The sequence below is a fragment of the Cyclopterus lumpus genome, chromosome 8 (genome assembly GCF_009769545.1).
Source record: "Cyclopterus lumpus isolate fCycLum1 chromosome 8, fCycLum1.pri, whole genome shotgun sequence".
NCBI lineage: Eukaryota > Metazoa > Chordata > Actinopteri > Perciformes > Cyclopteridae > Cyclopterus > Cyclopterus lumpus.
The window spans coordinates 21,076,487-21,099,757 of record NC_046973.1 but is presented as its reverse complement, the minus strand read 5'-3'; the positions used below and the strand labels follow the sequence as shown (position 1 = coordinate 21,099,757).

Below are 23,271 nucleotides of genomic sequence, written 5' to 3'. Positions count from 1 at the left end.
TGCAGTATGAAGTTGAAACACACCGCAGCTCGGGCATTTCCTTCCACATTCATAATGACGTAATGATTCAGACATAATGATTCAGATCTTATCAATCATAACGACTCACTAAAAACTAATCTAACGCGGTGTAGAAATAAGCAACGAGCAGTCGACTTTACAACGGGGCGACGTACGTTCACCGGGTCCCCGCGCCGCTCATTTACGTCCTTTCTGCAGAGAGAAACTGCATCAGTCACTCAAATGACTCAAAGTAGCTAAAGATTTGAGTAATGAGAAGTGGCCTTTTATTCATTTATGTATTTATCTTGTTTTCTGCTATAGCAATGCATTAGCCCCTCGGTGATGTATCAATCAGGGGCTAATAGGTTCTAATTGGAGGCAGGCGGGCCCCCACATCCAAGGCAGCGGGGGCTCTGGAAAGCAGAATAATCACATGTACAGTAGAGCATCGCTTCTAATGGATTACGTCCATTGTTTCTCCTCATGGGTGATCTCGGGGCACATCTCCTTTTCCCATTGAAACCCATAATAACCATCCATGGCGATGTCTAATCAACAAGGTTATTACAGCGAGGGGTTAAAACTGGATTCCTACTCTGGATTTACCTGCGCTGCCTGAGCCGCTCCCCAAAGCCTTCCTTCCTCCTTCAAGGAGCCAGCACCTGATGACGGTGTCTGATGCCTGAACACACACACACACACACACACACACACACACACACACACACACACACACACACACACACACACACACACACACACACACACACACACACACACACACACACACACACACACACACACACACACACACACACACACACACACACACACACACACACACACACACACACACACACACACACACACACACACGATTTCTAACATTTGAGCACATTAGTACCACTTATGACGGCGTATAGCTTGATTTCAGGTGGTTTCAGACTCAGCAGCTGAGAGCCCAACACAAGCTGATGTAACTGCGGCTCCAGACACAGAAATCCCAGCAGGTGGTAGATTGCGTATCTATTGCACGATGACAGGTTTTTTTTCTTCTTTTGTTCAACGTTTTCTCAGGTAAATTCATAGAAATAAATCAGGTAGCTTCGTGCTAAAGCTCCAGTGGTGTTGAGATCACTCCGTTGGTCATGGAACCGCTGCTGCAAAACAAAGGCAGCAAATTCAGGAATTTGGAAACTCTGTCTTCTTTCAACACTTTCTAGTAAAATTGTTTCCAAGAGGAGGAAATCAAAAGTATAAGCATGTTGTTGCCTTCATTTAAAAGGAGAGAACTGGGGTTGCATTTCCACTGTAAAAGGCCTCGATGATGTCATCAGCACGAGACACATCCTGCAGCTGCTCCAGATAACTTCCATAATCATTACTTCCTGGTCTGAGATGTTGAAGATATAACTATGTCTATTTGAACCATGACGTCATAAAGATGTAGCCTTTGTAAATATAAGAGTTTGTGATCGTAAGATAATAAAATAAGGATCATTTTCTCCATTACTATGTTCAATATCGCTGCAATCTAGCGACCCGAGACGACCAGAGACTCATAAACAGTCTGCTGGAGGCTGTTATGTCTTTACCGTATTCATATTCCAGGGCGTGGTGGTTGTATTGAAGACAACAAGCATTGTGTCATTGTTTTCTGAGCTCTTCATGTTCGTAGTAATCATGTTTTTAACTTATTTTTCTAGGTGGATTCTTGTTGTTTGCAACAACTTTATGAAAATAGTGCTTTGAAGTAAAACAGTCAACAAATAAACAGTAAACATGACAACATAAATACGTGTATTTTGGTCTCACATCAAATCCAGTTATAGTTGTAATAAAGAGATAAGAAGGCATTCAGTAGCATCATTATCGATCTATTTATAATAATAATATAATATTATGGTAATATTGCCTTTGACATTCTGATTAGATACTAGGCAAGTATTCTAATCTTCATGTACTCTGAAATGGTAATAGAAGGTTTACTTTCAAATGGATTCATATTCCGAAGAACAGAAATATGCACATAAGCCTCGAGGTTGAGAATCTGTTTTTTGGGTATGATTTCTTTAGCCTGATGTGAATTCTGTTTTTAGGTGGATATTTTCCATTATTTGTTATTATCTTTTATTTATCCTTTTTTGATGGATGCATACAGTAAACTGGTTTCTACAAAAAACAAGTGAAAAATAGAACAACATATATTTATGTCTAGAAAGTTTGTGCTGATTACCAAACTATTAGTAGTATTATTTTGATTCTTTCTTTATTAATCCCGACATCCCTTGTGTTTACTTCATAAATTAAAAAACAAAACAGCGTTTATGCTATAACTTGACAGTGTTTAATGATGACAAATGTTGTTGTTGGTTCTGTAAATGCAGCATTGTTTAACTATAATCACAAGTCATTCATTTTTATAAAAGTTTTGTTGTTCAGTAAATAATTTTCAAGAGCAGTTTTTTTAGTTTGTTTTTATTAATACCAAGAATAAGAATCGTCTCTGAGGTGTGAACAGTAAATCATCAACATATAGATCAACAGCAACATTGTACATTCAGTGATGGTCAAAGGAGTGGTCATCGATCACACACACACACACACACACACACACACACACACACACACACACACACACACACACACACACACACACACACACACACACACACACACACACACACACACACACACACACACACACACACACACACACACACACACACACACACACACACACACACACACACACACACACACACACACACACACACACACACACACACACACACACACACACACACACACACACACACACTTTGCAGAGACTGCTGAGTGAGAGAGCGAGAGACCACAAGAGACATAGAGAGAGTGAGAGAGTGAGTGAGAGTGACAGAGAGAGTGAGTGAGAGACAGAGAGAGTGAGTGAGTGAGAGAGAGTGACAGAGAGAGAGAGTGACAGAGAGAGTGAGTGAGAGACAGAGAGAGTGAGAGAGTGAGTGAGAGTGACAGAGAGAGTGAGTGAGAGACAGAGAGAGTGAGTGAGTGAGAGAGAGTGACAGAGAGAGAGAGAGACAGAGAGAGTGAGTGAGTGAGTGAGAGAGAGAGAGAGCGAGAGAGAGAGAGCTGATTGAAGGTCTTAATGTTACATTTTAGCAGCAATTTGAAGATGTTTCCAGCCTCAGGAGTGTCACTCAAAAGCTCTCAGGGAAAAGCTGCAGAGTAGAGAGCGTCTTCTCCTCTGGGACTCGTACATCCCAGAGGAGAAGACTCACTAGATCACTATAGATCCAATATTAGTCTCCAAGTATGGATCCCTGTGCAGAGCTTAAATCACACTCTCCCCTTTGTTTATTTTTCTTTCTGAAGAGCCGGCGTTACTTTCCTTCTGCCCATGATGACTGCTATAATTAAAGAGACTGGTCAGGGAGGGAGGCCCTCTATGGCTGTTCAACTCATTACCAGATGTTGAGAACACACACACACACACACACACACACACTAAATAAAGATACATTCAGTTGGACTGATATTCAGTGTTGATAGTGCGTTGTCACTTTAAGGTGAAAGTGGAGAAAACAAACCCGCCGTGCTGACTGTTGTTCACAACATGTGTAAAAATGGTTCAACACAAAAGACAAAACTTCAAGTAAAACACCAGGCCGTCAATTTTTCTATGCTTTCTTTGGCAGACGTCATATCAATCCAATACGTCACAGATGCTAATGTGTAGATGGTTAAGCTCCTATTGCTCGACAGGTGAAGCGGACGCCTGCTTCCTCCCTTCATTATAACAAATGATAAGCAGGAATAAGCAGAGCCCTATTATGATGCGCTTGTTGTGTACACACATTCTTACTTCTGTTTTTGGCTTTAGTGTTTTCCAACAAACAAGTTGTGCCCTCTATATGTCAAGAATCGTTCATGCAAGGATATAGTATTGCTAAATATTTGTAACTGCAAACATTCACTTGTTTGAAAAGTTAAAAGTACCAGAAACTCGTTATAATCCTATTTGTAGATGAACCCTTCTTTGTTAAAGGTTTGGATTCCATCTTTAAAATGTCCTGCTCAGACATGAGATATGCACATGTAATTTGATAGTCACACAAATATTCCATTGTGAGAACACGGCAACATTTTCCAAAGTTGTAGTTCAAGTCCTGAATGAATCTCCAGTTTCATCTGACCCTGGGTCAGAGTCTGTGCGACTTCAGGCCGGTGGCCTCAGACCCCGATGTGACCCCTGCCCACAAAGCCCCTGGAAGTAGCCCACAAAGCCCCTGGAAGTAGCCCACAAAGCCCCTGGAAGTAGCCCAGCCAGACTCAAACCTGAAGCAGCTCCACACCGACACAGCGCCGGGTGATTGTCCATTCTGCCCCGAGAGGAACGCAGCTTTTTGGACCTCTGGCCCGTCCAGCAGCAAACCATCGTCGTGGCGGATTCATGTGATGACGTGCGTTGCAAATATCACTCTGGTAAGCCAGAGTTCCTCAAGGGACAGACGTCCTCGGTGAGATGCAGGGACTTTGGGGAGAGGAGTCAGAGGACGGCAAGTAGTTCAGGATTCAAAACCCACGTGAGCCGAGACCAGCAAAGCTTCCCGGAGCCTTCTCTCCTCAGGAGTGCTTCCGGAAGGTGAAAATATCCCGGGTTTTGGAGCCTTTCTTGCCCTCTGGTGGAGGCGTGGGGGTGGAGTTTGGTGGGGATGACAGGGAGGGCGAGGAGGGCTGGGGGGTGGAGGTGCCTCCATAGGGGCAGCTCTGGGAGTCTGGGTGTTCACCAGAACACTCCACAGTGGGGATGTAGCGGCTGTCCCACATCCCCGGGCCACACAGTTTACAAAGGTCATGGAGGCTGCAGGGGATTCTGGGTAGCAGGCGGAACTGGTAGAGAAGGCTGCGGGCCTGTAAGAGCAGAGCAAACGTGGCAAGATGAACTACAATATATGAGTGAAAGGAACTTTGAATTGACAAAAAAGGCAAGGCAAAATAGCATAGTGGATAAAAACAATGTCAAGGTCAGCATTGCAGTGTGGTACCTAAAGCTAAGGAAGCCGGCGTGCATCGGATACGAAATCAGCAGCAACAACAAAAGGAGTAGCGTCTGCTGCATGCTAAAATGAACTCGGCAGTACGAACACATCATCCATAAACATGAGGACTCGGGCACAAACACAGGAACAGGGATGCAGGTCATAAATCCTCTGCACGGCGTGGCAGCTCCCATTTAACACCCCAGGGCCTGTGGGCAGGTTACAGTACGTCAGAGCAGCAGCATCGGGCTACTCGACGAGAACCGATTTGAATTAAATGTGTTAAAAGGCAGTCTGTCGAGGAATTGCTGTGAGCGTGATCACGAACCAACGATTATTCAAATATCGATGGATGAATGGACGCCATTCAGCTCGGGGGTACACAGGTGACGTAAAAGGAAAGAAAACCCAGAGAACGCAGCGTACCTTGCGTAGCACCAGCTCTCCATTCATGTGCATGGAGAGGTTGCTGAAGTGGAGCAACATTTGGTCCGTGGCGAGCTGCTGTTCCGTCACGTCCTCCCCATAGAGGACGATGATGGACACACACAGGAACAGGTGGAAGTAGTCCGTCTGTGGGGGGGAAGAGCTCAGTGAGCAGGTTTGTACTTGAAGACAGATTAGCAGTCGTTTTAGGACCGGATGACAACAAGGTCTCAGATCTCTGCATGTAGCTGAAGGTCACCATAGTAACAGGAAAGACAAAGAACAGGTCAAGGGAAATGCTAATTATGAGGGTATAGTATCTGGAAATTGAAGCTCAAAGAAGAAAGTGAATTCAGGGCTCGTTTCAACAAGAAAGGCCCAAAACGAGGTTTCACCTGCAGCTGAAGATCAGAACCTTCAGCTGGGAGTCTGGAGGTCTGAACGATGTAAAGCCTTAATTACCTTCAACAGTTCTCTTACTTTGTACAATCGACGTTGTAAAGCTTTGATTTCTTTAGGAAGTCTTTAAACGTATCAATTCAAAGTGAACTTTATTACATGTTGAATCTTAATGAAAGGGATCACTGATGAATAAAAACCATTAAAGCCCTTCAAAACCAAGATGTAATATGACATATTATAGGTACTTAGGAGGATTACAACAGTCTGTGGTGACGAGCTTTATAAGGATAACATGCACTCTATTTATTGCAGACAATGTTAACTGTGCATTTCTCTAGGCTCCCTGAATAATCATCATAAGTGGAGTGCTGTGGTGAAACCCAATGCAGTCCGGCGCCTCTTTGCACTCGTTTATTCAAAGTTTCTCGTACAGACTTAAAGGAGCCGTTCCGACTGGGCCCTGACCTGGTAGTGCGCCCAGCAGGCCTCCCACATGCGCAGGGCCTCGGTGTCGGGGAACTCTCGTTTGAAGCAGAGCAGGATCCATCGATGGCAGAAAAGCAGCTGGAGGCCGTCCTCCCCCAGCCGGGTCAGGTGCTGGTGGAAGCGAGGCAGCATGAGGCGCAGCAGCTCACGCAGGTACATCTGGAGGCGGTGCAGAGGGAACACACCGACTTACATTACCAACGCTTTCTAGTATTCTCAGGCCGGGATTATGCACACAAGCCAACGCACACGTAGGACTGGACAATATATAGACACATCAATATTGAGACCAGATAGAGATATTGGAATATCGTAATATGGCACAAGTATGGTCTGCTCCTCTTTTTGAGGCTACGTCACATTAAAGGGACACACAAAAAATGACCATGCATTTCAAAAAACGTATAGTATATAAGCTTATTGTCTCACATCTGAGCAATCACAGCGTGAAGTGGATGAATGTTGGATTGTCGGACAAAGCCTGTACGTTTCTGATGGAGGAACAGAGTGTGTGTGTGTGTGTGTGTGTGTGTGTGTGTCGACTGCCTCCTTTATGTGCGTCTTCGCAGACGCATAATTCCAGCTTTATTCCCACTTCTATGATACAATATGACATCAAGGACAAACACACGCATCCTACCAGCTGCCTCTCCATGTCGTCGTCACGCGGGGAGCTGATGAAGATGGTGTTCTCCATGAGACCGACGAAGCACCAAAAGGTGTCGCTCTCGTCCTGGATCTCAGTGAGCAAGGGGGCCACCAGGTCAGACATGCCCTGGCAGTAGCCCATGTCTGGGTTGAACACTGCGTAGTTGAGCAGAGTCCGCCTGAGTCAAGAAGAGCAACAAACAGAACATCTGATATCATACAGCAGCGGAGTGTCACAAACAGATTGTTCAGCCCGAACACGGAATGATCCAACATGTGTTTTAGCATCGCTGGTAATGCCCAGAAAAACATGACGAGCCCTGCTTAAGCAGTTGCCATGCCAACCCCTCTGGTAACCAGGGAGCTAATTAACGATCTTTCTTGTTTTTTCTCCTTTTTTTGTATATGGGTCCTACTTTGAAGTAAACTTCCCTGGCAGTCCTCATGCCTTAGTTTGTAAAACAAAGGGGAAACCCTCAGGACCTCAGCAAAAATAGATCAAAACTATGAGGATTTAGTTTTTGAATAAGAAGTGTCTTATGAAAAATAGAATTGCATACACCGAATGACCCATAGGAAGTTATTTGTGACACGCCAGTACAATAGATGTGAGATAACCGGGGAAGCACGAGATGAGTGCAGCGCATCTGGACATGTTGGGATCACCTTGGCAAACAGCAGCCTGGATGAGTCACTAAACTAATATGCTATTTAAATCCTCTTGCTCCTCGTTTAGAAAGCCATTAGCTCCGAGTATGCATCAAAAGTGCTCCGGCGGCTTAGTCAGAGTCAATAAAGCATGAAACTCATTTGCAGCTCCCCGAGGGTTCAGAATATGAAATGAGTAGGTACGCCTGTGCGTTGGGCTGAGGAATGGGAAGGATAAGGATGGGTTGAGAGAAGGTGAGGGTGACAGAGATCTGGAGTGTGTGTGTGTGTGTGTGTGTGTGGGGGGGGGAAGTAGTCTGACCTCATGATCTCCACATTTGGGTTATTCTCTCCTCTGAAGAAGTTGTTGCTGCGGTCGGTTCTCACCACGTCTTTATCCACGGTGAACTGGACCTTTCTCCAGAACTCGCTGTGCTGCTCTGGGCTCATGGACAATCTGAGAAATGCACACCAGGCGGGATGAGATGTTAGCAAGAAGAATGAACCTCAGTGGTTTTAAACAATCAGAGTTTCCACCATCAAAATCGGGATGGATTTAAAAGAATCTTAAAGAAAGTTTTTCTGCACAATCTCAAAGGAAATTAAGGTAATTAGGATGGATTAAAATAAATAAATATATCGTGCTATAAAAATAATCTTAACCTCAAATGTCACTCTGGTGTAAAACTCTAATGCTTAGCTGCAAATGAAAGACGCGACGTGTGGGCCGTGGACTGAAGGGGTGTTTCACCACAAGCGCTCCGCTGAGGACAAAACCACAACCATAAAACCATCTACCCCTCCAAATGTTTGGGTCTATATTAGCAATGTGCTCTGTGTGGCACTAATGTACCCGAGTCCTAACAAGCAGAGGGGATTTAATTAACACTGTTTGTTTTCCATGTGGCTCCACCAGGAATAGTGAGCTCACACACACCTGATGCAACGCCGCGCAACGCAAAGTTCCAGTTGTTTGTGGTCGGAACTCTTTTATCCGTCGTGTTACTTTAAGAGTTCACTGCATGTGTTCGTCACTTTAAATATCTGCGGCTGGTATGGGGAAGCAAAAATATGCATAGATCATCATTATTTTAGAACTACCTCTGCCCTGGACTGATATCTATTCATTTTATTTCATGATTGCTCTCTTTATGTATACAGTATGGACCAATGCCACAGCATTCATAGACTCAGTTAGCCCAAAAATACATAAATCAACAACAAGGAAATAAAAACAAAAGACAACGGCACAATGTTTCTAACATAAAACAAGTTCCATTTCCCTCACATGACGGATAGCTCTTTGAAATATGTTGAAACATGAGACAGTTACGCAATTAGTCGACTAACGGCAATTATTTTTGAGAATTCATGAATAATTGAAGGTATTTTTCAACCAAAAAACTAAACGTGTTGCGACATATCTGAAGGTACGTTGTCTTTGTTCGTACGGTGTAGAATCTGCACCGTACGAACAAAGACGGGGAATTCCAACAAATCTGAATCAAAAATAGAGCTTATTTAAATCTGGTCAGCGTTGCGCCACAAATGGATAAGCACCTCCTCTTCAAAGCATTCAAAATGTTGTACACAAACAAACCATGAACACAACAAGCATGTGAGTGCAGTATATAGTATATAGATATTTTAGTCGTCATGTATTATCTGAAGAAAAGTTCCCCAACCAACTCTGTACCTTGTGATGTTGACATCTAGCTTATGTATGTCAGTAGACACTAAATATATGTTTTTAAAATCTTTTCTAAGAGTTTGTTTTATTTAGCTTGTGTTCAAAACAAATATGTTTATTGAGCTAAAGAAAAAAGAAAATGAATCTCATCTGAAGGCTGTCGTGTCCGTTTTGAAGCCTCCTAAATATTCCACTCATTCTGTTCACCGTTGATCTACATCTGCAGCTGAGGAAAGGACTCAAGGTGAGGAGACAAGGAACCAGACATGTATCCTTGCTCCTAATGATCAACCTGTGGTCCCAGAAGCTCAAGTCAAATGCTCTTGAAAGGAATCCACATGAGTCAGAACAAGGTCTCTAATTACCTGACTTCGATAAGAGCTTCTAACGCACTCAAAATGTTAATAGGCCATACAGATGAAACCTGTCTAATTATCATATTAATTACAGACATGACGTGTGGAAATATGTGAACACTCAACCTTCTGGTTCAGGGGTGGAGAGAGATGAAGAGGGGTGTGTGAGATCTGATAACCGCCGACATGTTTCCTCTCCAGAGACCTCCCACTTCACACCCGGCTCCTCCCCTCAAAGAACGATTTCATTTCAGTAACGTCAAATAAATGTCGTGTTGTGGCACAGATGTTATCAGCAGCCAGGAAATCAAACCGACACACACACCGACTTCTTTCCACCTGTTCCCCACCTCCTCTGCTGGATGTCGTGATAGAGCGAGCGCTTTTGCAGCCTCCAGGCCTCCCTCTGCTGAGAGGTGGAGTCAGAGCTGTAGTAGTGCAGCAGGAAGGGCCACACCTCGCCGCGGATGGACGGGTCGATACCGCCGAAGAAGATGGCCTGGCAGGAAGTGGGAGGTGAACAAACACAGTGAGCACAAAGGAGCAAACAGGGGATCGCGTTCGTTCTGAGAACATCAAACTGCATTCAGACGCGATAACGAAGCTCAGAGCTCCACCGTCGCCTGAAGGAACTGCAGTAGACAAGTGGTGGACAAGACACGCTGAAAAACTCCCCAAAATATACAACCTGCACATCCAGAACAACACGTGCTCTTCTGTGTTTACAGAGGAAATGTTTTTGGTCACATTCTAACTGCCACTGACTCATTTCAGTGGGATGCTAAAGCTTCACGAGTCAACTCAGAACTCAAATGACTCACAGGGGACATTACCCAAGACCTCCTCAGTAGTACTGGAGGTGCTGATTCTTATATTATATACTTATATAGTTTCAAAATTACTTTCTTTATGTGTGATTGAGAGAAACAAATGGACTTTTCAAAACGGGATTGTGAAAACATGCCCAGCCATACCTTGCGTAGCTTGTACTCCTCCTCCACCTGCCCGTTGTGGTTGAGGTGACGTAGCCAGGTGGTGACATCAAGCCGCCGGTAAAGCTTCTCCTCTGGGTGAGTCTCAGCCGACGGCAGGGTGGGCCTCTGGATGGAAAACTGCATGCAGGATTTCTCATCCGATACCTGACGGAAAGAGAATCAGTCGAGCTGAAAATCGTGGAGCTCAGAACCAACATTTGAGTAGAAAACTGGGGGAAAAAAGGCTGAAAAATGTCTTTGTTTCTCAATAAAACTATAGATGCCAAACAGGATTTTGGATTGCAACCCGACCTGGTCTTTAAGCTGAGTCTCCCTGCAGCACTTCCACTGTTGGAAGACCTCAGCCAGCTTGTCTAGGCCAGCGTGATGGAAGTGGAGAATCTTATATTGGCTCTCTCGGCTGGCAATCACCAGCTGGCCACTGGTACACGCCTCATCACTAAAGACATACACATCAACACATTTAATAAAGAGTAATAAAGAATGGGATTATTAAAGCAGGCGTAAACCACTTTTCACTCCTCATCTCAAAACGCATTATCCATTTATTATCAAAAAGAACCTTCAACACATATTAAAGCCACTGCACAGTAGCGCGACAAGGTGAGCCCCTCATGACCTCCCTGTGACCTTTGCACTGACCAGAAGAAGAGTCTCAACGACCGCATGTGACCCAGGTCCACCCTGAAAACACCGCACAACTGCTCCAGAACCAGCACCTTCTGCTGCTCCTCCCACCGCACGCCGTGGAACTGGCCGCAGCTCTCGGAGGGGGCGTGGCTGTCGAGGCTGGAGGCGGAGCTCGCGGAGTGGGTCATAGACTCCTCGCACAGCTCTCTGGAAAAAATGAATAAAAAAGGACCAAGAATTTTTGGTGCTTGATTATGCGGAAGGAAATTGAGTCATGTTTCCCATGAAATCAAGGAAATAAAAATCTCGCCATTCTTGTGCTTCTTATTCAGAAACATTGATAATAAATATTGTCAGCTGACATATAGTTCAGCCCTGTTGTTTGCATCCGGTTCAACCGAGAGGCCGAGAATGGGAGGAATGCATGGAGGCTTCTGAGGACACACTAGAAAATATGTACACACACAAATCACACAATAATTTCCCCCGTCACGGCGCGCACACACACACACACACACACACACACACACACACACGAATGAAAGAAATGTGATTATTATTAATACATGTCTATCTTTTGTCTATGAATGCATGTATGAATTTTGAAAGTAAAATGTTGTTAAATAATTACAAAGAAAACTATTATGTATTTACAGGTGAGCACAAGTGTCCTGTTGGTAGCACGAGGGAGGCGGGCTGAGTCTCATCCAGTGCACCCTGAACCAATCATGTCCGGCTAATCATTTCCCCGTAAGCAGATGGGACAATAACAAGGCTGATCAACCCAAGCTGCAGCTCCCTCTGCGATCCAGTGATTTACTGCTCTCGCTCTCATGCATCACGCCACTAAGCAGACTGTGGGACACCAGGAGACAGAGAGCAACGCTCTGGTCAGGAAGTGGAGCGATCACAAATATACTTTAAGGACTACTGTCCTTCACCAGTCGGCTCGGCTGTTACCATATGAGCCCATTCACTGCAGACATTTCCTTCAGTCTTCTTGCACGCTTTCAGTACAAAACGCTGCAATATAAATAAAACGTGGAGGAAGCACATGCTTCTCGGCATTATAGCGTGAATCCTCCGAGTGATTACCAACGTCCATCAGTGTCAACGGCCTGATCCCGTTCATGTGCCGGAGGCTCATGCAGCAGCAGCCGGGCCATAAACTGTACATTATGTAAACAAGCTGTTTTGATGGAGTCAGGCTGCTGCAACCAGCATGTCCCACCAGGCCGGGGGGGGGGGGGGGTTCCAAACTGCCCGAGGCCCTCCTTGACACCTCTCTCCACGTACACAAAGCTTTACCCTGGGGGAAGGTGCTGCCAGGTCACCCTGAGAACCAGGACCAAGTGCTTCAAGCCTGCAGGGACTCCCAGGCCCTTCAGCCAATCCCTGGAGAGATGAGGGAGGGGGGCAGGGGGGGGGGGGGGGGGGGATTCTCTGGAAAGTGGTCAGCACAGTTTGAAGTTAGGAGCAAAACATCTGACGTTTGTCTCATTTATGAATGATGTGGTCTTCTTCTATTAATCCCAGACGAGCACATATTCAAGTCAGATGTAGGACCTTCTACATACTGGACCTCCTGTAGAAAGAGATGATTGCAGTGTAACATTGTTCACTCTTTACAACAGTGATTCCAGATACCTGCAATCACTTCCAACTCCTCGACTACACAGGGGATCTCCATTTAACTCATTTGGTATTTCATTTGTAAATTATTTCGATCTACTGCAGAGATCAGTTTTCACTTTGTTTTATTCTGTTCCTTCGTGTCTCCTATAATTTAAAGTGACCGTTAAAACCCCAAATCTAAAATAACTATTTTCCCTCTTTTCACCAAAGCCACATAGTTTGATTATATTGGAACGAAGGAACATCTCTACAGACGATATCTACAAGCAAGGCAATCTAGACGGATAAATAGCAACGGTAAGAGAAATGTGTATTGTTTTTATTTTTGGCTGAACTGTAATGTTGTAAATACATGAAAGCATCCAAGGACAGGTCCAATAAATAATAAAAAACAATTTCTAATACATAATCATGTTTTTAATTAATTATTCAATGTCTTTAAATGGGCTACATCTGTTCGGTACCCCTAAAAATGAGGTCACGACTGCAGCACGTAACCAGCCAAACACACCGGAGAGCGCTCATCTCATCGCAGACATCACATGCTAACGTTGTGCACGTGAAGCCTCGAGAGGCCGTGCACGTGAAGCCTCTCGAGGCTTCACGTGCACGGCCTCTCGAGGCTTCACGTGCACGGCGACAGTCAACAGCGGTTTCATAAACTACTGTTAAACTTTAAAGGAACTTGTAATGCGGCTTGACTGACCTCTCTCTCTCTATCTCTCTCTCTCTCTCTGTCTCTCTCTCCCTCTCTCTCTCTCTCTCTCTCTCTCTCTCTCTCTCTCTCTCTCTCTCCCTCTCTCTCTCTCTCTCTCCCTCCCTCCCTCTCCCTCTCTCTCTCTCCCTCTCTCTCTCTCTCTCTCTCCCTCTCTCCCTCTCCCTCTCTCCCTCTCCCTCTCTCTCTCTCCCTCTCTCTCACTCCCTATCTCTCTCCCTATATCTCCCTCTCTCTCTCTATCTCTCTCCCTCTCCCTCCCTCTCTCTCGCTCCCTCTCTCTCTCTCCCTCTCTCTCTCTCCCTCTCTCTCTCTCTCCCTCTCTCTTCCTCTCTCTCTCTCTCCCTCTTCCTCTCTCTTCCTCTCTCTTCCTCTCTCTCTCCCCCCCTCTCTCTCCCCCTCTCCCTCTCTCTCCCCCTCTCCCTCTCTCTCCTCTCTCTCCTCTCTCTCTCTCCCCCTCTCCCCCTCTCCCTCTCCCCCTCTCCCTCTCTCCCCCTCTCCCCCACTCCCTCTCTCTTCCTCTCTCTCTCTCTCTCTCCCCCCCCTCTCTCTCTCTCTCTCTCCCTCTCCCCTTTCATCCGCTCTCGCTCTCCCATACGCGGTTCTTTCTCTTTGAATGATTCCAAGTGACATGTTTCCAGTTCCTGGCCCCTTAACAGTGTCAATTAAAGCAAGAGAGAGAGAGAGAGAGATTGAGTGGGTTCCAGGGTTTTGGCTGCTGCTCCGCTCTCTTCAGTCCTCTAATCCGGAGAGCTGACATTCAGCCCAGCACAACAACCCCGGAGCACTGGGAATCAAAGGGCTTCACATTGGGGAGGGGAGCAAGAGAGGGGGGAGATATTTGAGAGGTGGGCAACACAGAAAGAAACAATATTGAGAAAAACAGAGAGAATGAGCAAGAGGACAGGATGCAAAATAAAGAGTGGAAGGAATAGACAGAGAGGAGAGAGAGAGGAAGCTCTGGAGGAGAAGAACAAACAAACAGAGAAGAGGACGGAGTGCCAGAGAGCTGAGGAGACACTAACACACGATTAGAGGGCAGTCTCTTTACTGTTAGACATTCAGATTGACAGCAGCTTTAGAGGCCGAGTCCATCTTGAACTGTGGAAACATGTCTTGCCTCCTGCTAGAAGTCCTGATTTCACTCCCAATGGCAGGAAGCCACCTTGTGGCCTCAGAGTGTAAATCATCACAGAATTCTTTTATTTTTGGCTCCACCTTGTGGTAGCTCAGGGTAACTGAATGTGTAACAAATGGCCAGCTGCATTACTGTGCAATACATTAAAGTTAAACTATGACAGCTTGTCATTTTCAGACGGAAACGGATGAATTGTTGCGTCTAAGCGTCCTCGGAGCGATGCAGCTTGGAGCAGATCCAACTGCCAACGTATGCGACCGTGCACATAGAAGACCAACAGAGATGTCTTTGTACGAGTACATTTATCAAGTAACACATGTAGGAATGCCGGAATAACACAGACAGGACCCTCAATCACTCTACGGCAAACACACGCATCCTTAAATTATTCTACAGGGTTGATTTTCCTTCCCTAGTCCCCACATCTCTGATTGGGTCTGTCCACGTCGCTGCTGCACATCTTTGTCCTCCGGGTAATTTATTGTTATTTTAAGCAACCCGGGGGACGTTTGCATAACAACTTATTTTGCCGACTGATTCCATGTTTTTAACCCAATAGTTACATTCCATTGCTTTCAGACCATCAAAAACAACGTTGTCCTCATGACTAACGGCTTAGTGAGAGACGGCAGCATTTTTGGATAAAATCTTACTGAATGTGAACTAGATTTGGACTAAACTAGGTTTGTATATTCAGAAAATAAGCTACTAATTTGACATCCTAATGCATCATCCCGTCTCAAAGCAGCGCAGCCAAAGGAGTTCCTGCATATGTTACTTCTAGACTAGATTACTGCAATTCCTTATTATCAAGCTGCTGTAATAAGTTGATCCAGAATGCTGCAGCACGTGTACTAACATCTAGGAAAGGAGATCATATTCCTCCTGCAAAAGTTTAATTTAAAATCCTTAATTGGTGAAGCACCATCATATCTGAAGGAGCTTAGAGTACCCTATTACCCCACTAGAGGTAATTATTATTATTATTATTAGTCGCATTGCTATTTACGATTGCCTATACCATTACTGCTTTTATTATCATAATTAATATATGCTGCTGCTGTTATTATTAGTAATCACACATTTTCCATCATTATTCTGCTTACTGCTAATTGTAATTTATGATTTTGGGCTATACAAAATAAATCGAATTTTACAGGAATGTAGAAATATGTTTAAATAATGCATTGAGAAACAAGGTACCAGTGATAATAGACAATACAGTTACTTTAAACAATTCAGTTTTATATCCATGTACTTGTTTGTGTCACGATTCTCTAAATCCACGATTGGCTTTTAAGGTCCTCAGTAAATTGGATTTGGTTTTTGGATATGCCATTTTTAGACTACAGTTAGCAATATCATCAAATTTAATTATTTAAATATGTAACAACTATTTATTTTACCGGTGACTTTGGAACAATGGTTCCAACACAAAGAAGATCGACTAGAACTCAGAGGGTGCTTTACAACAACAGCGTAGTTTTCTCAGACACCTGAATGCACCATAAAGTCCCCGTAGGTGCGCTTTACTATACGAAGACTTATTGATGGAACACTGCCATCGAATCGGCACTCGATACCCAAAGTATATAAAACATATACGGCCCCGATAGCAGATTCAGTTTTCCCCATTTGTCTCACATAATTCTTCATGTTGTGTTTCTGCCATCTTGCCAACCTTAATTGGAATGTCTGCGTCTGTAATGATCTTCCACAACAATTACAAATGAAGACACACAATTAAGCTCCATTAAGTTGAACAGCAATCTGCAGCATGCGTCCTCTTTAACAAAAGGCCTGTCAATGACTGTGTTTATTTTATTAGAAACAATTACACAGTAAACGATATGAAACTGGAGATGAACGAAGCCCATTTACACGGATAACTAACTAACCTGCTTTCACTGTCCAGGAAGACGGAGCCGCTGCTTTCACAGAGGGCCTCGCTGACGGGGGACAGGCAGAACGGGGAGGAGAAGGTGTCCGAGTCGGACCCCATGGTGCTGTCCCGACTCACTTCGTCCGACAGCTCGCAGGAGCCCTCGTCGCCCTCTTCCCCGGCCGAGGGCAGCTGCAGCTGGTGCGAGGAGGGATCCACCACGAGGCCGTGGCTCTCTGCGGAGGTGCTGCTGGTGATGTTCCGCTCCTCATCCTCATCTTCCTCCTGGGCTGCTGGGTGACGGGAGTGGGGTCTGGAGGAGAAGGTTGACGCTCAGCATCATGTATGCTACTGATAATGTTTCTAATCTCAGTGTGCAACTTTAACTTCATGCCTTTTGCTAAAGGAATAGCTTACGTTGTTCTGCAATGATCTAACTTGTATTATCATTATAACAGAATCTGAAAAGTGAAGCCATAGCAGAAGCAATTTAAACTTCCTGGAAGTCAGATTGTAACATTGCGGTGTAGTTCAGGGTTCAGTCGTGGTCACTTCTGGTTGCAAAAAAACACGATGGCGACGTCCAAAATGACAAACTCTGGGCTTCAAAACAATAAATGGGTGACTACGTCCACTGGTTATGAACAGTCTATGTTATAATAACACAAAGACACCTTGAGGATACACATTTTAAGAAGTGACTTTCCTACCGTCGGCCTCGACGCCGAGCATTCCTGCGCACAGGGGAGCTCTCTGGCGTGATGTAGCGCAGCGCCTCCTCGTCCTGCTTCTGGATGCGGGAGTTGGGCACCCAGGTCAGAATCAGGGTGGTGCCGAGGCTCTCGTCCTTCTCCGTGTGGACGCACAGGTAGCCTGAAGGGGGCAGCAAAAACCACAGAGAGAAACATAAATCATGTTTGGGAGAAAATCTGGGTAATATAAGAGGAAACTTATATTTGATAAGTTGCAGGAAGCTGCAACACAAAAATAAATATGGAACCTGAGAGGAGATAAAAGAGAGGACACACACAGACACACACACACACACACCTAGTATCAACTTCCGTGCCTTTTATTAATTCTATATTCATGTTCCATTTTATTTTACTGGTTTTAAACCCATTTTATTTGTCTTTTTATATTGCCTTGTGTTTCTTTTATATTTTGTCTTAATGCATTTTTAGATCCAATGTTAAGCAGTCTGATTAACCTCGTTGTTGAAAGGCACTACATTTAAACTTCCCTTGGCTTGTGTGTGTGTGTGTGTATATATATATATATATATATATATATATATATATAGTTCAAATGAATGAGTGATTCTGTATATAAAAAGGTGGGTGAGACGCTGAGGGATTGTGACATTATCACTGCACTACAAACTTATACTGTAATTCTGTACATCACATTATTTCTCCCCTTTCTTCATGTCCCATTAAAAAGGTTGCTGCTCTATAAAATCAAATTAAAGCTGCATTAATAAAGTCAGTCACAGGGTCCAACCTCACCTGGGTGATGCTCTGCCAGGCCAGGCAGCGGCTCCGCAGGGTGCACGCAAACATTATTTTTGGAGAAGATGATCTCGCCATCCAAGCCCGAGCGCAGCGATGAGCCCCCCGCCCCGGGGTTAAAGGTCAGGAAGTCGGAGGCCTTGGAGGAGGCGCGTCGCAGGAGCCGACCCAGAGACATCTCCTGAAGCACAGGGACACTGGGCCCATCGTCTGGATATTTGGGAGCAGAAAAGGGACTTTTAGGCGGAGGAGGTCAGTTCATGATGGACATGTGTGAGAGCAGGAACATCACAGGGTGAGGGGGGCATGAGAGAAAGGACAGTGTGGCACAACGTGGCACTGTAGGAGAGGACTGCACCCCTCCTCTCACCTCCTCTCACCTCCACTTCACCTCCACACGTGTCCCTGTATTTACTGCAGTGTCCTCTCTGCAGCGCTCAACCCCACAACCCCCTTTCCCCTCGGTCCTGTTCAGCATCGTCTTTGACTAACACCAACACATTCACAGGACCTGTGGATACAGTGTGTCACCAAACAGGTCCCACCTTCAGTAAACACACACACACACACACACACACACACACACACACACCGGTGTGCAAACAAACTTCACTCCAGCAGATATCAGGAACAGATGTCATCAACAGCAGCACTGAACCAGGATCAGCATGCGACTCCACCAGTGTTTCACTTGTCTGATTCAGTGACGCGGCTCTATTTCTGTTGTTGAAGGCTTCCTTCTTTGAAAAAGACTTGTAGTAATCTTCCTTTTCAGGCTCAAAGAACACTAAGAGGAAGTCAAATCTAACTGGTTTGTGTTCTGCTCCCGTTTGATCACCACATAGAACTCTGATTCATTTGCTTTTCCTTTGACATGTGGATGTGTATCTTTGGACCCACTTCACAACCTTGGTTTCTTGTCGGCTGCACATTGACATAAGCTCCATCTGAGGAATGTTTACCTCTGCTCTCTTAGTGCTCGGGTTTAGAATGGAGTCGGATGGGGCAGAGAGGTGGACTTGCTCCCTCGGTGAGGTTTCTCTTGACACATGTGGGAAACATCGTGGATTCCATCGACACGTGAGGACCGGCACAAGAATCCCTTCGTTCTGATCCCTCTCACTCTAGATCTGATCATGCCATACACACCCATTATAAGCTCAGTCAATTATGGGTTGTATTCATTGAATCAAACATTACAGCAGTGGTAGTTGCAGACTACTACTTTACTGAGGGCACCTTTCTAGTTGTATATGTATAAAGACTGAACTAAACCTTTTATTTATAGTGCATGTTATAGAAGTAGGACCCTCATGTGCTGGATAATAATCTAAAACAGGAGGACCGAATATCCACTTGCCAAGTCACCATTCCTCTATCTGCCAGCCACAATAGTAGAATATGTGCATGATAGCACGACTTCACCAATGGACCAAAGCAGAGACCTGACACACACTCCTGAAGACCTGCTACCTGAACACGACGGGCTGCATCTCAAACATGCCTCGTAACAGCAGCAGTAATGTGCAGCTCTCCAGTGGTTATTTTGGTCTGTGTGTGCTTACAGGGCCACTCAGGTCAGTGTGATTGTAGTGCAGGTTCAGTCTCGTGCTCTCACTCCTCTCTTCATCTTCTACACCTCAGTGTGCTCACACGCTGCCTCTCCTCTCTGACCTTTCACTGTTTTATCAAAGTATTCACATCTCGAGGACACTCGAAACTCTTTTGTACAAACTTTGAACAGATTGCCTTCCAAAAATAGAGCTTTTAATAAGAACATGAAACCTACACCGTGGAACTTCAGCTGCGGGTATAGAAGCTGCTTTGCATGGGTCTCTGCTTCTCACCTCTGGGCTACATGAGTTAAGTTGTCACGCTGACTTTTGAATAGCAAATACTGAAAAAAACCATTTCATCTGCGCTGTATTCCAACACGCCTGCAGCCACTGAAAGGAGACCACAAAGAGGCCTGAAAAACAAGGTTCTTGTGGACTCTGAAAGGGCTGGGTAAGTTATGAGAGACTTCATGGATGACTCAGTGGGAGCATGTGAAGCACTTTTCTCTTTGGGGAAACAGGGTTTTAATGAGCTTCATGTAAAGTGATACGTGTGCACACTAAAAATGTAAATACACTCATTTGGAAAGGGGGCAAACTTTTTAGAAATAAGTCTAAAAACATAACCACGGCGGCCACAAGCTGGTATTAAGTGATGATGGCAAAGTAAGAGACGGCTAAACTTTATTGATTTTAATGAGGAAAGAAAGGTGATTACATACTTTGGTACTCGGAAAACTGTTAAATTGTGCTTAAAGTTGTGATTGATGCAATCATTTTTTTACACAGCTTACTAGATAGAGCCTGATAGATAGAGACTGATGTTAGCTTATCTCAGATATATTGATATCAGTATATTACTCAACAGATAAGCAACAAAACGTGGCAGTATAGGAATTCAATAGTTGATTGACGTAGTTTAGAAACAGAACCAAATGACATAAATTGTATAGCAGACCACTTTATTTTCAACCATGAAATGTCACATTTATGGCATTGTGAATGTAAAGATTAAATAAAAAGAATATCAGGCAGTAGAACTTTTAAAACTTTCAAATATGAATATCTTTATCCGCCTACAAATCCTGCTTTAACCAGGCAATTGAACTGTGATGCGATCATCTGAGCCATGATCCTCCTGGCTGAGATGATGTGTGAGTGAGTGTGCCCCCCTGTGTCTGTCCACGGCTCATCTCGCATCCTGCTGCAGCAAACATCATATTTGGGGTGACCAGTTACGGCCGCATGCTCAAGGACCTCTCGTACTTTCTCAAAACACCTTTTAGTGCCAGTTTCATTATATAGCCATCGACTGCCTCCCTACTCTGAACCGGCCCCCAGCTGGTCGGGGGGCCTCCAGTGAGTGCATCTCTATGTATCTCTGCACACAGTGAGGGGACATTAGTTTGCAGTGTGTTTGGCTATTGACACTATAGTGCACACACTGCTGGGCCTCACCGAAACCTGCCACTGATAAGCTGGCATTGTGTGACGGTCTTACACAAGACTTGGACCAGATGGCCAGCCGCTGGCCTTAAACCCCAATAGTGTCTAGAAGCCAGGTTAGCACTTTGAAACGGCATTTTACTGAAGGGTGTTTTCAATAATTGTCCTCCTCTTTTATATATGAAGCACAAAAAAATGAGAAGGGGGTAACAAATTTAAAAAAAATTAAAATCCTTGCACATTAGTGCCATCCAATACAAAAACACCACAAACTACAGCCTCGAAAATGACCACGGAGTCAGATCACCACATGGATGGAAAACCACACAACAGATTGCATGTAATTATAAGTGTTTATGGTGGCAGGTAGTCCAGGGATGTGCACAGGAGGCATTTCGGTTCAAGGCGTTTGCGTGAGACCCGCACGGCGGTGGCCTCTCCCCGTCCGGACTGTGGGGGCTCGGTATGTACCGGCCGGTGGAGCAGAGGCGTGCCGTGCTGTCGGGGGCTTCTCCGGCTGTGACACTCACAGGAGGATGGGTCCAGGCGTTAGCCCCCACCGCACTATTTACACCCAGGCCGGCGATGCATATGCATCGGTGTGTTTTATTATCTGTAGCGGAACCATCTTGAGCATTAATATTTGATTCCAGCGGCCGGGACGCCGCTGCTCGCATGTCACGGCGCCCCGCGATCACAAGCAACTTTAAAGTTAGTTTTAAGCCGACGTGGTGTCCTTCCTTTGCGGCCGCAGTGTGCACCTGTTCCCGCAGGAGGAATGAAGGAGTCGCGAGAAACAACGGGGCCAGGCGGCGGAGCGCTCACCTTCAGTCCCGAAGCAGAAGTCTACACCCCGCGCGGGACGTCCATGTCACCGGAGGCCGGGCAGCCGGGGACCGGGCAGCCGGGGACCGGGCAGCACGAACCGGCGGCGCTTCTCCGCCTTTTCTCCCGGATTCAGCTGCGCCGTTAACGGAGTCTTCGGTTTGTTTGTATCCCGGTGTTTTCCGACAGTGACGCCACACGTTTAACGGCTGGCTCTTTCTGCAGCCCAAAAATAATTGCACACTTCCGGTTGTAACTTTCAAAGTAAAAGCTGCTTTTGTTAAAGGAACGCGGTGCTGACGCTTCGGGGCAATGCGCCGCTTTAATCTGTGAGCTAAAGGTGTCTCACTTCCTGTAAACACCTGGTGACGCGTGTCCGGCTTGACTTCACAGCTTCACACCAATCTCCCAAATTCCGCTGCTTCCGGAACCTGAAGGCTTTATAATAGACAAACCGTTACGTTGACAGGTCACGTGGCATGTCGGCACTTTACAATAAAAGACAAGGTATTGTCTTTTCATCCGACCCGACCGTCCTTAAGAGAGCCGACTCTCTCTGACGTAGTAAAGGTCACGGGGGGGGGGGGGGGGGGGGGGGGCTCCTCATCAGGACCAGAGATGGAGCCGTTTAAATTAACAATGCACAATGTGCATGTTGTTGTTTTGAACTAAAAATAGATCATCATGTACAATACATTGTTTGTATATTCCATAAATCATGTACAATATGGTGGTACAAGCGAATGCTGCTGCACTTACGTTTTGTATTGTGTTGAGAAAAAGTAATGACACCGACTCACTGAACTGGTGAAGAAGGCCGGCTCCATCACTGGCTGCAAACAGGACTACCTGGACAGGTGGTGGAGAAGAGGACTGAAGAAACTATTGTCCATATTGGAGAACCCGGACCGCCCTCTCCACCTGCTGCAGGGACAGAGGAGCACGTTCTCCAACAGACTGCTTCAGCTCCGCTTCACAAGGACAGATACAGGAGAACGTTCCAGATACAGGAGAACGTTCCAGATCGTTCCAGATACAGGAGAACGTTCCAGATACAGGAGAACAATCCTGATACAGGAGAAGATTCCTGATACAGGAGAACGTTCCAGATACAGGAGAACGTTCCAGATACAGGAGAACGTTCCTGATACAGGAAAACATTCCAGATACAGGAGAACGTTCCAGATACAGGAGAACGTTCCAGATACAGGAGAACGTTCCAGATACAGGAGAACGTTCC

At 45.3% G+C, this 23,271-nt stretch overlaps 1 protein-coding gene across 6 annotated transcripts; it reads right to left on the bottom strand.

Annotated features, from left to right (window-relative positions):
- Positions 1-2,336: 2,336 nt before the first annotated feature.
- tbc1d16 (TBC1 domain family, member 16) lies at positions 2,337-23,017 on the bottom strand. Of its 6 annotated transcripts, XR_004609816.1 has the most exons (15): positions 22,791-23,017; positions 18,585-22,469; positions 18,202-18,414; positions 17,404-17,566; positions 16,710-17,006; positions 11,336-11,530; positions 10,985-11,132; positions 10,673-10,837; positions 10,049-10,197; positions 7,975-8,109; positions 6,997-7,183; positions 6,336-6,515; positions 5,469-5,615; positions 5,049-5,251; positions 4,801-4,914 (listed from the first exon to the last, which is right to left on the bottom strand). XR_004609816.1 is itself a non-coding variant. In XM_034538684.1 (14 exons), exons 3-14 carry the CDS (start codon positions 18,380-18,382, stop codon positions 4,627-4,629), a joined length of 2,235 nt encoding a protein of 744 aa, XP_034394575.1. In that variant the 5' UTR covers positions 18,383-18,414; positions 22,032-22,469; positions 22,791-23,016; the 3' UTR covers positions 2,337-4,626. The 6 variants fall into 6 exon arrangements, 5 of the variants coding, with proteins under 5 accessions (XP_034394575.1, XP_034394578.1, XP_034394576.1 ...); XM_034538684.1 differs by lacking the exon at positions 5,049-5,251 and having other exon boundaries at positions 2,337-4,914; positions 22,032-22,469; positions 22,791-23,016; XM_034538687.1 differs by lacking the exon at positions 5,049-5,251 and having other exon boundaries at positions 2,337-4,914; positions 22,032-22,469; positions 22,832-23,016.
- Positions 23,018-23,271: the final 254 nt, after the last annotated feature.